The sequence below is a fragment of the Macaca fascicularis genome, chromosome 1 (assembly GCF_037993035.2).
Source record: "Macaca fascicularis isolate 582-1 chromosome 1, T2T-MFA8v1.1".
NCBI lineage: Eukaryota > Metazoa > Chordata > Mammalia > Primates > Cercopithecidae > Macaca > Macaca fascicularis.
Window position 1 is genome coordinate 105748281 of NC_088375.1, and position 15278 is coordinate 105763558.

At 43.9% G+C, this 15278-nt stretch overlaps 1 protein-coding gene across 19 annotated transcripts in view; it reads left to right on the forward strand.

The window, feature by feature from the left end:
* The window catches only part of ASH1L (ASH1 like histone lysine methyltransferase), a 233177-nt gene that overhangs the window by 190653 nt on the left and 27246 nt on the right, over window positions 1-15278 (forward strand). For all 19 annotated transcript variants that reach the window (XM_074041008.1, XM_074041031.1, XM_045373666.2 and 16 more), the window contains 3 exons: window positions 2984-3190; window positions 3317-3463; window positions 13911-14019. In XM_074041008.1, the coding sequence (XP_073897109.1) occupies window positions 2984-3190; window positions 3317-3463; window positions 13911-14019 (463 nt within the window). The remainder of the gene's footprint in view (window positions 1-2983; window positions 3191-3316; window positions 3464-13910; window positions 14020-15278) is intronic.

Here is a 15278-nt window from a genome sequence, read left to right on the forward strand (position 1 = left end):
TTAAAGGTGGTTGAATTTGATGTTACAGCACTGCCTTCTTTACAGCTGAAGCTGATTATCTTAAATTGAAGAATAATCCAGTCGATACTTTCTCTGCTTCCTATTTATATGATTTGATACTGTGTGCCGTGTGCCCTTTAGAATCGTGGTGGTATTTTTGTGAAGAATAACTCAAATCACTCTGAAAGTACTTTAAGGTATAAACTGTTACATATTTTCTTTACAAAACTTAATTTTTTTTCTTTTTTCTTGAGACACAGAGTCTCGCTCTGTCACCCAGGCTGGAGTGCAGTGGCACCATCTCAGCTCATTGCAGCCTCTGCCTCCCAGGTTCAAGCGATTCTCCTACCTCAGCCTCCCAAGTAGCTGGGATTACAGTTGCCACCACACCTGGCTAATTTTTGTATTTTTAGTAGAGACGAGGTTTCGCCGTGTTGGCCAGGCTGGTCTCAAACTCCTGACCTCACGTGATCCTCCCACCTCTGCCCCCCAAAGTGCTGGGATTACAGGCATGAGCTACCATGCCCAGCCTTTAAAATTATGATTATAAACATAACATGATATTTTGACGATTATTTTCTTGATCATTCCTTGTTTTAATCATGCTTAAGGCCAGGCATGTTGGCTTATGCTTGTAATCCAGCATTTTCGAAGGCCAAGGTGGGCAGATCACTTGAGTCCAGGAGTTTGTGACCAGCCTGGGCAAAATGGAAAAACCCCATCTTTACCAAAAATATAAAACATTAGCTGAGCATGGTGGCATGTGCCTATAGTCCCAGCTACTCGGGAGGCTGAGACAGGAGAATCTCTTGAACGTGTATGGCAGACATTGCAGTGAGGCACACACCATCATGCCCGGCTAATTTTTGTATTTTTAGTAGAGACGAGGTTTTGCCACGTTGGCCAGGCTGCTCTCGAACTCCTGACCTCACATGATCCTCCTGCCTCTGCCCCCCAAAGTGCTGGGATTACAGGCATGAGCCACTGCACCCGGCTAGAATTTTTAACTTGTTAATTCACTAACTATTATGAGTTCAGCTAGTCATATAGCCTGGAAATGTCATTTCAATTAACGTAATACAAAATTCCTGTAATACAACAGCAGCAAATATACCTAATGTCACTGAATTGTACTCTTAAAAATGGTTAAGGCCGGGTGTGATAGTTCATGCCTGTAATCCCACCTACTCAGGAGGCCGAGGTAGGATGGATCCCTTGAGCCAAGGAGTTTGAGGCTACAGTAGGCTGTGATCAGGCCACTGTACCCCAGTCTGGGTGACAGAGGGAGACTTCCCCTCTTTAATTAAAACAAAAGGCTGGGCACAATGGCTTGTGCCTGTAATCCCAGAACTTTGAGAGGCTGAGGTGGGTGGATCACTTGAGGCCAGGCGTTCGAGACCAGCCTGGCCAACATGACAAAACCTCGTCTCTACTAAAAATACAAAAATTAGCTGGGCATAGTGGTGCATGCCTGTAATCCCAGCTACTTGGGAGGCTGAGGCAGGAGAATCCCTTGAATCCAGGAGGCAGAGGTTGCAGTGAACAAGATCGCGTCACTGCACTCAAGCCTGGGTGACAGAGCGAGACTTTGCCTCAAAAAAAATAAAAATAAAAATAAATTTTAAAAAACAAAACAAAACTGGCCAGGTGCAGTGGCTCACGCCACTAATCCCAGCACTTTGGGAAGCTGAGGTGGGTGGATCATTTGAGGTCAGGAGTTCAAGACCAGCCCGGCCAACGTGGTGAAACCCCATCTCTACTAAAAATACAAAAATTACCCGGGTGTGGTGGTATGCACCTATAATCCCAGATACCCGGGAGCCTAAGGCAGTAGAATTGCTTGAACCTGGAAGACAGAGATTGCAGTGAGCTGAGATCATGCCACTGCACTCCAGCCTGGGCAATGGAGTGAGACTCCGTCTCAAAAATAATAAATAAAATAAGAGTAAATTAGGGGCCGGGTGCAGTGGTTCACAAGCCTGTAATCCCAGCACTTTGGGATGCTGAGGCGGGCGGATCACCTGAGGTCAGGAGTTTGAGACCAGCCTGGCCAACATGGTAAAATCCTGTCTCTACTGAAAATGCAAAAAATAGCTGGGCACAGTGTCGCACATCTGTAAGCCCAGCTACTTGGGAGGCTGAGGCAGGAGAATCACTTGAACCTGAAAAGTGGAGTTTGCAGTGAGCCGAGATCGTGCTAGTACACTCCAGCCTGGGCAACAGAGCCTGATTCCATCTCAAAAAAAAAAAAAAGAAAGAAAAGTAAATTAGGTATTTTACCACAATTTTTTTAAAATCAGTAAATAGGCATGAGTGCTTCAAAATAAGAGTGCAGTGAAATCATCATCAAATTACTGATTCTTCTTTGGATCACAGTTATTTATTTATTTATTTATTTATTTATTTATTTATTTATTTTGAGATGGAATCTCACTCTGTTGCCCAGGCTGGAGTGCCGTGGTGCGATCTCTGCCCACTGCAACCTCCACCTCCCAGGTTCAAGGGACTCTCCTGCCTCAGCCTCCCAAGTAGCTGGAATTACAGGCACACACCACTACACCCAGCTAATTTTTGTATTTTTAGTAGAGACAGGGTTTCACCATGTTGGCCAGGCTAGTCTTGAACTCCTGACCTCAGGTAATCCACCCACCTCAGCCTCCCAAAGTGCTGGGATTACAGGAATGAGCCACCGTGCCTGGCCTTATTCTTTGAACAGATAAATATGACAATGTTTACCCAGGATGCTGAGTGGACAGTTAGCTTAATCATTTACAAGAAGCATTCAGGATTTGTAACCTGACTTGGAAATTCTGAATATTATTAATTTTTGACATTTATTATTTTAATCTTAGTGATTTGGGTACTTTTATTAAATAAAAATTGATTTCATGTATTCATTTTTAAATGTTTGTAAACTTTAAAAATGGATGCATCAAGGTATGCATCATGTAAATTGATGTATAGTTATTCCTTTTTTTTCTAGAATGATCTTTGCTGAGTGTTCCCCCAACACTTGCCCATGTGGCGAGCAATGCTGTAACCAGAGGATACAAAGGCATGAATGGGTGCAATGTCTAGAACGATTTCGAGCTGAGGAAAAAGGTTGGGGAATCAGAACCAAAGAGCCCCTAAAAGCTGGGCAGTTCATCATTGAATACCTAGGGGAGGTTGTCAGCGAACAGGAATTCAGGTACAGTGGTAAATGATGGTATTCTAATAAAATGCAAAGGTATAAGATTAGAATGGAGAATGGAAGATTCAAAATTTACTTTCATCTACTCTTTAATTGCCTTTCAATCATTTATCTTCTCTTTAGGAACAGGATGATTGAGCAGTATCATAATCACAGTGACCACTACTGCCTGAACCTGGATAGTGGGATGGTGATTGACAGTTACCGCATGGGAAATGAGGCCCGCTTCATCAACCACAGCTGTGACCCAAATTGTGAAATGCAGAAATGGTAAGGAAGCAGGAAAAGTTGAAGCCAAGAATCCAACAGAATAGGCATTGAGTGCAGCAAGGGATTGATCTTTCCACAGTGTCAGTCAGCTTACACAAAGCAGCTCAGGCTATTCCCCATTACCCCAGATCCCATGGGCAGAGTAAGCTTCATTTCACCCTAACTTCTCACTCCCAGACAGATATTTTTGTTTTTATTTGTGTTTTGTTTTTATGTTTGTTTGTTTTGCTTGTTTGGTGTTTTTGTTTGTTGTTTGTCATGCAAGTAGTTTCAGGATTTATGTCCTAGAAAAATGTAATAATGATAATAATGATAGCCAGGGTGGTGGTATGCGCCTGTAGTCTCAGCTATTTGAGAGGTTGAGGTGAGAGGAGCACTTGAGCCCAGGAGTTTGAGGCCAGTCTGGACAAAACAGCAAGAAAAAATCAGAAATAAAAAATAATAATGGGTCGGGTGCGTTGGCTCATGCCTGTAATCCCAGCACTTTGGGAGGCCAAGGTGGGCGGATCACGAGGTCAAGAGTTTGAGACCAGCCTGACCAACATGGTGAAACCCATCTCTACTAAAAATACAAAACTTAGCCAGGCATGGTAGCGTGCACCTGTAATCCCAGCTACTTGGGAGGCTGAGGCAGGAGAACTGCTTGAACTTGGAAGGCTGAGGTTGCAGTGAGCTGAGATCACACCAGTGTACTCCAACCTGGGTGACAGAGCAAGACTCCATCTCGAAAAAATGATAATATTAATAATACCTAATATTTATTGAGTTCTTATGTGCTAGGCACTGTGTTACATGGATCTTCTCATATCAGTTCATTCAGCCACTCTACTGCATGCTTATTACATACCTGGTGCATTTCTCACAAAGAGAAATAAAAATAAGTAAATGGAGGTCCCTTCTCCTCAAACATGATTAGCATCTAATTGAGAAGCAAAAAAATCACACCTAAAAAACAATTTTAAAAAGATTATATGAGGATACTGTGAACAACTTTGGGGTTTTTTGTTAAGTTTTTAAAAATTATAATTCATATACAGAGAAATACCTAGATCTTAAGTGTACATTTCCATTAATTTTTTCAAATGTATACACCCATATAACCCACACCCCTATGAAAATATGACACACTTTATCATTTCAGAAAGTTACCTTTTAAGTCGATCTCCCAGTCCCCCAAGGCAAGCGCTGATCTGATTTCCATTGCCACAGATGAGTTTTACCTATTCCAGAACTTCATGTGAATATATTATTTTGTGTCTGGCCTCTTTCATGTTAAAAACATGTTTTTGCAGTTCATCCATGTTGAATGCATTAGTGGTTTGTTGCTTTTTAATGTGGAGTTAATACTTCTTTGTGTGAATTTGCCACAGTTTATCAATTACTGTGAACAACTTTATATTTGAAAAGTTAGACAAAATGAACAAATTCTTTGAAAAACATTCCGGCCAGGCACGGTGGCTCACTCCTATATTCCCAGCACTTTGGGAAGCCGAGGTGGGTGGAACACGAGGTCAGGAGTTCAAGACTAGCCTGGCCAAGATGGTGAAACCCCATCTCTACCAAAAATACAAAAATTAGCCGGGCGTGGTGGTGGGCGCTTGTAATCCCAGCTACTCAGGAGGCTGTGGCAGAGAATCGCTTGATCCCGCGAGGCGGAGGTTGCAGTGAGCTAAGATCGCGCCACTGCACTCCAGCCTGGGCTACAGAGCAAGACTCAGTCTCGGCCGGGCGCGGTGGCTCACGCCTGTAATCCCAGCGCTTTGGGAGGCCGAGGCGGGCGGATCACAAGGTCAGGAGATCGAGACCATCCTGGCTAACACAATGAAACCCCGTCTCCACTAAAAATACAAAAAATTAGCCGGGCGCGGTTGTGGGCGCCTGTAGTCCCAGCTACTCGGGAGGCTGAGGCAGGAGAATGGCGTGAACCCGGGAGGCGGAGCTTGCAGTGAGCCGAGATCGCGCCACTGCACTCCAGCCTGGGCGACAGAGCGAGACTCCGTCTCAAAAAAAAAAAAAAAAAAAAAAGACTCAGTCTCAAAAGAAAAAGAAAAACATACCTTTCCAAACATGACATAAGACAAAATAGAAAATCTGCACATGTACCCCCAAAATTGAAAATATAACTAAAAATATCTAACAAAAGAACCTGGAGAACCGGATGTCTTCACTGATAATTCTTCCACATACTTAAAGAACGATTAGGCTAGGCGTGGTGGCTCACACCTGCAATCCCAGCACTTAGGGAGGTAGAGGTAGGGGGATTGCTTGAGCCCAGGAGTTCAAGACCAGCCTGGGCAAGATGGTGAGACCTGTCTCAACAAAAATTTTAAGATAAAATTTAAATATTAGCTGAGTGTGATGGTGCTACTTGGGAGACTGAGGTGAGAGGATCGCCTGAGCCCAGAAGTTCAAGGCTATAGTTTTCTGTGATGATGCAACTGCACTCCAGCCTGGGTGACAGAGACCCTGTGTCTATTAAAAAAAATGAAGACAAGAAGAAATAATGGCAGTACCACTTATAAACTCTTTGCTTCTATAAAACTAGCGTTACCTTCTTCTAAAGCCTAACCAGGATGTTAACAGAAAGAAAAAATATAGGCCAATGTCTTCCATGAACATAGACACAAAAATCCTAAATAAAATATCAACAAATAAAATTTAACAATAAATACAAAGGTTAATACATCATGGCTATGTGGGGTTTATTCCAGGAATAAAAGATTGTTTGGTTTAACATTCAAAAATCAGTGTAAACCAATGTAATTTTATCACATGAACAGACTAAAGACATACTGTCTCAATAGAAGCAGAAAAAGCATTAAACAGTATTCAGTGCTCATTCGTAATTAAAACTCAGCAAACTAGGAATAAAAAGGAACTAACAAATCTGCTAAAGGGCATCCAGTTTTTAAAAATCTTTAGCTACCATTGTACATAAATAAGGATATCCACTGTCACATTTACATTTGAAGATTCTAACCAATACAATAAGAAAAGGAAAAAAGTATAAAGATTAGAAATGAAAAAAATTTAACTACCGTTATTCACAGATGACATTATTATACACATGGAAATTACTACAGATATAAGTGAATTTAGTAAGATTAATGGAAAGATGGTCAGTATATAAAAATTAATGTATTGAGTACATTTTAATATATTAGCAACAACCAAGTAGAAAGTGAAATTTAAAAACTATTACAAGGCCAGGTGCAGTGGCTTATGCCTATAATCCCAGCACTTTGGGAGGCCGAGGAGAGCAGATCACGAGGTCAGGAGTTCGAGACCACCCTAGCCAACATGATGACTGAAACCCTGTCTCTACTAAAAATACAAAAATTAGCTGGCTGTGGTGGCACATGCCTGTAGTCCCAGCTATTGGAGGCTGAAGCAGGAGAATTGCTTCAACCCAGGAGGCAGAGGTTACAGTGAGCCAAGATCACGCCACTGCACTCCAGCCTGTGCGACACAGCAAGATTCCGTGTCAAAATAAATAAATAAAAACCAATACAATTTACAATAGCTTCATAAAAGCTATTGTAACTAGTCCCTAAGAATAAATCTTATGAAAGTTTGTAGGATCTCTATACTGGAAGCTGTCAGATGTTGGGAAAAAATAAAGATGACCTAAATTAATGGAAAAATATGCGATGTTCAAGGGTTGAGTGTTGGTAAATTTGTTTTTAAGTGAAAGGAAGTTTGTTAAGAAAGTAAAGGAATAAAAGAAAAGAAAGGCTATTCCATAAACAGAGCAGCCCCAAGGGCTGCTGGTTGCCCATCTGTATGGTTCTTTATAGATTATATGCTTAGGGTGGAGTATACATGAGTTTTCTGGGAAAGTGGTGGACAGTTCCCAGACCTAAGGGTTCCTTCAATTTTTAGACCATATAGGGTCACTTCCTGACGTTGCTATAGTGTTTGTAAACTGTCATAGCACTGATGGGAGTGTAGTAGTGAGAATGACCAGACGTCACTCTCTTTGCCATCTTGGTTTTGGTGGGTTTTGGCCGGCTTCTTTACTGCAACCTGTTTTGTCAGCAAGGCCTTTATGACCTGTATTTTGGCCAACCTCCTATCTTATCCTGTAACTAAGGATGCTTAACCTACTGGGAATGCAACCCAGCAGATCTCAGCCTAATTTTACCCAACCTCTATACAAGATGGAGTCGCTCTGGTTTAAATGCTTCTGACATTTTCCCCCTCCCTTTTATAAGAGAACCCTTAATCCTCAGGGGTAAACAGGGATAAAGATCCATCTTTAGCAGTTTCTTCAGGTTGAATAAGGGTGATGATATTCCTGCCTATTAGGGTCTCTTGTATCCAAGTCGTAGAGAAGAGCTCAGTCATAAAGCATCAGTATGAGTAAGGGCCATTCATAGTTCTGACAAAAGGTGATATCACAGGTCAGGAACCCTGTACAGGGACTGTGTGGAAAAAGTATGACGCCAGTTTTCCCAAGCGGCTTTTATTGGCTCTCTCAGCCAAGTTTGGTTCCTTAATATAAAGCACTCCATTCCAATCAAAGCCTTGGTAAAATAACCAGTTTCTCCAATTGTGTCAACTGGTTTCCAGATTTTGGAGAAATCAGGTAGAGAGAAACAAACATGCTTCAAATTTTGTTCACAGGAGTTTTACTCAATTGTTAAGAGCTGTCAATATGCCGGGCATGGTGGCTTATGCCTATAATCCCAGCACTTTGGGAGGCTGAGGCAGGTGGATCACCTGAGGTCAGGAGTTTGAGACTAGCCTGGCCAAAATGGTGAAACCCCATCTCTTAAAAATACATTAAAAAATCAGCTAGGCATAGTGGTGTACACCTGTAGTCCTAGCTATTCAGGAGGCTGAGGCAGGAGAATCGTTTGAACCCAGGAGGTGGAGGTTGCAGTGAGCTGAGATTGTGTCACTGCACTCCAGCTTGAGCAACAAGAGCAAAACTCCATCTCAAAAAAAAACACAAAGCTGTCAATAACTCAAAAGTTTGCTTGACTCAAAAGTCAGCCAATCATTGTTGCAGTCTATTTCCTTTGGGTCGTGGGTCCCCTAAGTATCATCCCTTTGTGGTCGCCAGAAAGATGCCGGAAAGGGGTTCTGATCCAGACTCCAAGGGAGGGTTCTTGGATTTTGCACAAGAAAGAATTAAAGGCCGGGCGCGGTGGCTCAAGCCTGTAATCCCAGCACTTTGGGAGGCCGAGACGGGCGGATCACGAGGTCAGGAGATCGAGACCATCCTGGCTAACACGGTGAAACCCCGTCTCTATTAAGAAATACAAAAAACTAGCCGGGCGAGGTGGCGGGCGCCTGTAGTCCCAGCTACTCTGGAGGTTGAGGCCGGAGAATGGCGTAAACCCGGGAGGCGGAGCTTGCAGTGAGCTGAGATCCGGCCACTGCACTCCAGCCTGGGTGACAGAGCGAGACTCCGTCTCAAAAAAAAAAAAAAAAAAAAAAGAAAGAATTAAAGATGGGTCCATAGAATAAAATGAAAGCAAGTTTATTAAGAAAGTCAAGGCATAAAATAACGGCTACTCCATAGGCGTAGAGCAGCCCTTTTTTTTTTTAAGACAGAGCTGGAGTACAGTGGTATGATCTTGGCTCACTGCAGCCTCCTCCTCCCAGGTTCATGCCATTCACCTGCCTCAGCCTCCTGAGTAGCTGCGACTACAGGCATACACCACCATGCCTGGCTAATTTTTTTGTATTTTTTATAGAGACAGGGTTGTACCATGTTGGCCAGGCTGGTCTTCAACTCCTAGACTCAATAAATCAGCCCGATTCAGCCTTCCAAAGTGTTGGGATTACAAGTGTGAGCCACCAAGCTGGACCTGACAATCCAGTCTTTAAAATAGGTAAAAGAATAGATACTTTAAAAAAGAATATAAAAGTGGTCAATAAATATACAGAAGCACTTAATATGTTAGATACAGTTATTAGGGGAAATATTAAACTAAATTGGAAAACCACTACATACCCTCCAAAATGTCAAAAATTAAAGACTGACAGTATTGGCAAGGGTAGAGCAGCATAAATGCTCTTAGATTTGCTGGTAGAAGTGTAAATTGGTATACACACTTTCAAAAAATGGCACAACCTACCAAAGCTAAACGTATCCAGTAAACCAGCAACTCTAGTCCTAAGTATATCCCCAACGGAAATGAGTGTTTATGCCAGACTTATGCAAGAACATCAACTAGAAGATATCTTTTCCCCCCTTTTTTTGGAGACAGGGTCTCACTCTGTCACCAGGGTTGAAGTACAGTGGGACGATCTTGACTCACTGCAACCTCGGCTTCCCAAGTAGCTGGGACCATAGGCGCATGCCACCATGCCCGGCTAATTTTTGTATATTTTGATAGAGATGGAGTTTTGCCATGTTGCCCAGGCTGGTCTCAAACTCCTGGGCTCAAGCAATCCTCATTCCTCAGGCTCCCAGAGTGCTGGGATTACAGGTATGAGCCACCACACCTGGCCAGAAGATACCTTTTTTTGGTTTTCTGTTTTTGTTTTTTTGAGACAGAACCTTGCTCTGTCACCCAGGCTGGAGTGCAGTGGTGCCATTTTGGCTCACCACAACTTCCACCTCCTGGGTTCAAGCGATTCTCGTGCCTCAGCCTCCTGAGTAGCTGTAACTAAAGGCATGCATCCCTACACCTGGCTAATTTTTATATTTTTAGTAGAGACAGTGTTTTGCCATGTTGTCCAGACTGGTCTTGAACTCCTGACCTCAAGTGATCTGCCCGCCTAGGCCTCCCAAAGTGCTGGGATTACAGGCGTGAGGATAGGTGACAGATCAACACTGTCTCAAAAGAAAAGTTACAGTATATATCAGTAGTCAGCAAGCTTGTTGGCTTTGTACCTGTAAAACTTTATTTACAAAGATGGGAGCAGTGGCCTGTGGACCAGAGTTTGCCAACTCCTGGTATACATTTCAAATGCTTTCTGCAGCTGGACTCAGTGGGTCATGCCTGTAATCACAGCACTTTGGGAGGCCAAGGCAGGCAGATCACCTGAGCTCAGGAGTTTGAGACCAGCCCGGGCAACATGGCGAAACCCTGTCTTTACTAACATTACAAAAATTAGCTGGACATGGTGGCACATGCCTGTAGTCCCACCAGCTACTCAGGAAGCTGAGGTGGGAGGATCGCTTGAGCCAGGGAGGCAGAGGTTGCAGTAAGCTGAGATTGCGCCACTGTACTCCAGCCTGTATGAGAGTGAGATCCTGTTTAAAAATAAAAATTAGCCAGGTGCAGTGGCTCACGCCTATAATCCCAGCATTTTGGGAAGCTAAGGCAGGCGGATCACCAGAGGTCAGGAGTTGGAGACCAGCCTGACCAACATGGAGAAACCCTGTCTCTACTAAAAATACAAAATTAGGCATAGTGACATGTGCCTGTAATCCCAGCTACTTGGGAGGCTGAGGCAGGAGAATGGCTTGAACCCAGGAGGCAGAGGTTGCAGTGAGCCGAGTTCGTGCCATTGCACTCCAGCCTGGGCAACAAGAGCAAAACTCCATCTCAAAAAAAAAAAGTTAAATTAAATTTTTTTTAAAAATGCTTTCTGAATTCAGGAAAGAAAAATACTAAAAACTAAAAATTTTTGACAAGGTTACATATAATAGGGCAGGATCTAACCCTTAATGTATTCCACACTGGTAAGGAGACAAGAACTAAGGAGTCAAACGGCCTGGGTTTTAATCCCCTGGGTTTGAATGCCACTTAATTGCTATATAACCATAAACAAACCCTGAGGCATATATACTTCATATATAAAATAGATATCATAATGCCTATCTGGTAAGATTGGTTTTTTTTCTATAGGATTGCTTTGAGAATTAATGATATAACTTGTTATGAGTATGGCATGGTAGTTAAGATTTTGAAGCCAGAATGTCTTAATTTGAAACTTGATTCCTCAACTTATTAACTGTGTAACTTTGGGCAAGTTTCAAACTCTATGTGACTCAGTTTTCTTATTTGTAGTATGAGGGCTATAATAACTAATAATAGTACATATTTTTATATAATTGTTAGGAGGATGAAATTAGTTAATATAAAATATTATAAAAAACACTCAGTAAATGTTAGCCATAATGATGATGACTATATTCTTTTTTTTTTAATATATTGAGATAAGGTCTCACTATGTTGCCCAGGTGAGTCACAAACTCCTAAAACACAGCCGAGCGCGGTGGCTCATGCCTGTAATCCCAGCACTTTGGGAGGCCAAGGTGGGTGGATCATGAGCTCAGGAGATTGAGACCATACTGGCCAATATGGTGAAACCCTGTCTCTACTAAAAATACGAAAAATTAGCTGGGCGTGGTGGCACATGCCCGTAGTCCCACCAGCTACTCAGGAAGCTGAAGTAGGAGAATCGCTTGAACCCGGGAGTTGGAGGTTGCAGTGAGCCGAGATTGTGCCACTGCACTCCAGCCTGGAGACAGAGCGAAAAAACAAAAACACAAAAATCAAAAAAACACATAAAATACTAAATGATCATTACCTTACGTATAATAGAACAAGAGAGGCACTCACGTGATAGATATTGGTAAAACTGGAAGATTTGTATAGGTAAGCCATAAAAAGTAATTTTAATTCATTTAATAAGTGAACTAAAGCCTTTTTTTTTTTTAATTTTATTTTTGAGACTGAGTCTCGCTCTGTTGCCCAGGCTGGAATGCAGTGGCATGATCTCAGCTCACTGCAACCTCTACCTCAGGGATTCAAGTCATTCTCCTGCCTCAGCCTCCCAAGTAGCTGGGATTACAGGCATGTGCCACCATGCCCAGCTAGTTTTTGTTTGTTTCTTTGTTTCTTTCTTTGTTTTCTTGAGACGGAGTCTCGCCCTGTTGCCCAGGCTAGAGTGCAGTGGCGGGATCTCGGCTCACCGCAACCTCCGCCTCCTGGGTTCAAGTGATTCTCCTGCCTCAGCCTCCTGAGTAGCTGGGAGTATAGGCACGTGCCACCATGCCTGGCTAGTGTGTGTGTGTGTGTGTGTGTGTGTGTGTGTGTGTGTGTGTGTGTGATGGAGTCTCACTCTGTCGCCCAGGCTGGAGTGCAGTGGTGCAATCTTGACTCACTGCAACCTCTGCCTCCCGGGTTCAAACGATTCTTCTGCCTCAGCCTCCTGAGTAGCTGGGATTATGGGTGCATGCCACCATGCCCAGCTAATTTTCGTGTTTTTAGTAGAGATGGGGTTTCACCATATTGGTCAAACTGGTCTCAAACTCCTGACCTCATGATCTGCCTGCCTCGGCCTCCCAAAGTGCTGGGATTATAGATGTGAGCCACCCCACCCGGCCTTAATTTTTGTTTTTGTTTTTTGTTGTTGTTGTTGTTGTTTTTTTTTGAGACAGAGTCTTGCTCTGTCGCCCAGGCTAGAGTGCAGTGTCGCCATCTCGGCTCACTGCAAGCTCTGCCCCCTGGGTTCATGCCATTCTCCTGCCTCAGCCTCCCGAGTAGCTGGGACTACAGGCGCCCGCCACCATGCCTGGCTAATTTTTTTGTATTTTTAGTAGAGACGGGGTTTCACCATGTTAGCCAGGATGGTCTCGATCTCCTGACCTTGTGATCCGCCTGCCTCGGCCTCCCAAGTGCTGGGATTACAGGCTTGAGCCACTGTGCCCGGCCAATTTTTGTATTTTTAGTAGAGACAGGGTTTCACTGTGTTGGCCAGGCTGGTCTTGAACTCCTGACCTTGTGATCTGCCCTCAGCCTCCCAAAATGCTGGGATTACAGGTGTGAGCCACCGCGTGTGGCCTTGCCCGGCTAATTTTTATATTTTTAGTAGAGACAGTTTTGCCATGTCAGCCGCACTGGTCTCAAACTCCTGACCTCAGGTGACCCACCTGCCTAGGCCTCCCAAAGTGCTAGGATTACAGGCGTGAGCTACCGCGCTGGTCTGGTCTCGAACTCTTGGCCTCAGGTGATCCTCCCACCTCAACCTCCCAAAGTGCTGGGATTACAGGTGAGCCATAATTTAGAAGGACTCTGAATACCAAGCAGGAAAACTTAAAGCCTAATTGACAACACAGACCATGTCTTCAAGAAAAATTATTTAGGATTCTTACTCTGGCAGTATTATACAGGCTGCCAAGGATAGAAAAGAGATTGAAAGTGGAGGCCGGGCTTGGTGGCTCATGCCTGTAATCCTAGCACTTTGGGAGGCCGAGGCGGGCAGATCACCTGAGGTCAGGAGTTCAAGACCAGCCTGGCCAACATGGTGAAACCCCGTCTCTACTAAAAATACGAAAATCAGCCAAGTGTGGTGGCTTTCGCCTTTAATCCCAGCTACTCAGGAGGCTGAGGCAGGAAAATCACTTGAACTGGGGAAGCAGAGCTTGCAGTGAACTGAGATCACACCACTGCACTCCAGCCTGGGCAACAGAGGACGCTCTGTCTCAAAAAAAAGAAAAAAAAAATCCAGCCTTTATAACTGTTTTCTCTCTTTACAGGTCTGTTAATGGAGTATACCGGATTGGACTCTATGCTCTTAAAGATATGCCAGCTGGGACTGAACTCACTTATGATTATAACTTTCATTCCTTCAATGTGGAAAAACAGGTAAGAATAATAAATCCTAGAGGGAGATTGGACTTTATCCCTTACAATGCTGTAATAACATGAGCTTTTAGTAAACATGATTGACTTGGAGCCATTAAGAAGTATGTGAGAGGCTGGACACTGGTTCATACCTTTAATCCCAGCACTTTGTGAGGCTGATGTGGGCAGATCACTTGAGCTCAGAATTTCAAGACCAGCCTGGCCAACATGACAAAACCCCATCTATCAAAAATACAAAGATTAGCTGGACATGGTGACATGCACCTGTAATCCCAGTTTCTTGGAGGCTAAGGCAGGAGAATTGCTTCAACCCTGGAGGCGGAGGTTGCATTACATTGAGCCGAGATTGCACCACTGCACTCCGGCCTGGGTGACAAAGCCAGACTAACTGTGTCTCAAAAAAAAAAAAAAAGTGTATGGGAGGTCAGGCGCAATGACTCACTCCTGTAATCCCAGCACTTTGCAAGGCTGAGGCAAGCGGATTGCTTGTAGTCTAGGAGTTCAAGACCAGCATGGGTAACATGGTGAAACCCTGTGCCTACCAAAAAAATACAAAAACTAGCCAAGTGTGGTCGCACGTGCCTGTGGTCCCAGCTACTTGGGAGGCTGAGGTGGGAAGATTGCTTGAGCCCAGAAGGTGAAGGTTGCAGTGAGCCAGGACCACACCAATGCACTGCAGCCTGTCAAACAGAGCAAGACCCTGTCTCAAACACAAAAAAAGAAAAAGAGGTTGGATGTGGTGGCTCACACCTGTAATCCCGGCACTTTGGGTGGCCAAGGCAGGCAAATCACGAGGTCGGGAGTTTGAGATCAGCCTGACCAATATGGTGAAACCCCATCTCTACTAAAAATACAAAAATCAGCTGGGCATGGTGGTGCACACTTATAGTCCCAGCTACTCATGAGGCTGAGGCAGAAGAATCGCTTGAACCCAGGAGGTGGAGGTTGCAGAGATCGCGCCAATGCACTCCAGCCTGGGCAACAGAGTGAGATTCTAGCTCAAAAAAAAAAAAAGAAAAGAATAAAGGAAGAGAAGAATTACATGGGAGCCTGGGCACAGTAGTGCATACTTACCTATAGTCCCAGATACTCAAGAGGCTGAGGCAGGAGGATCACTTGAGCCCAGGAGTTCAAGGCCAACCTGGGCCACAGAACGGGACCCCTTCTCTAAAATGATTAAAATTTTTTGTTATTAAGACAGGATCTTGTTCTGTGGCCCACACTAGAATGCAGTGATGTGATCATGGCTCACCACAGCC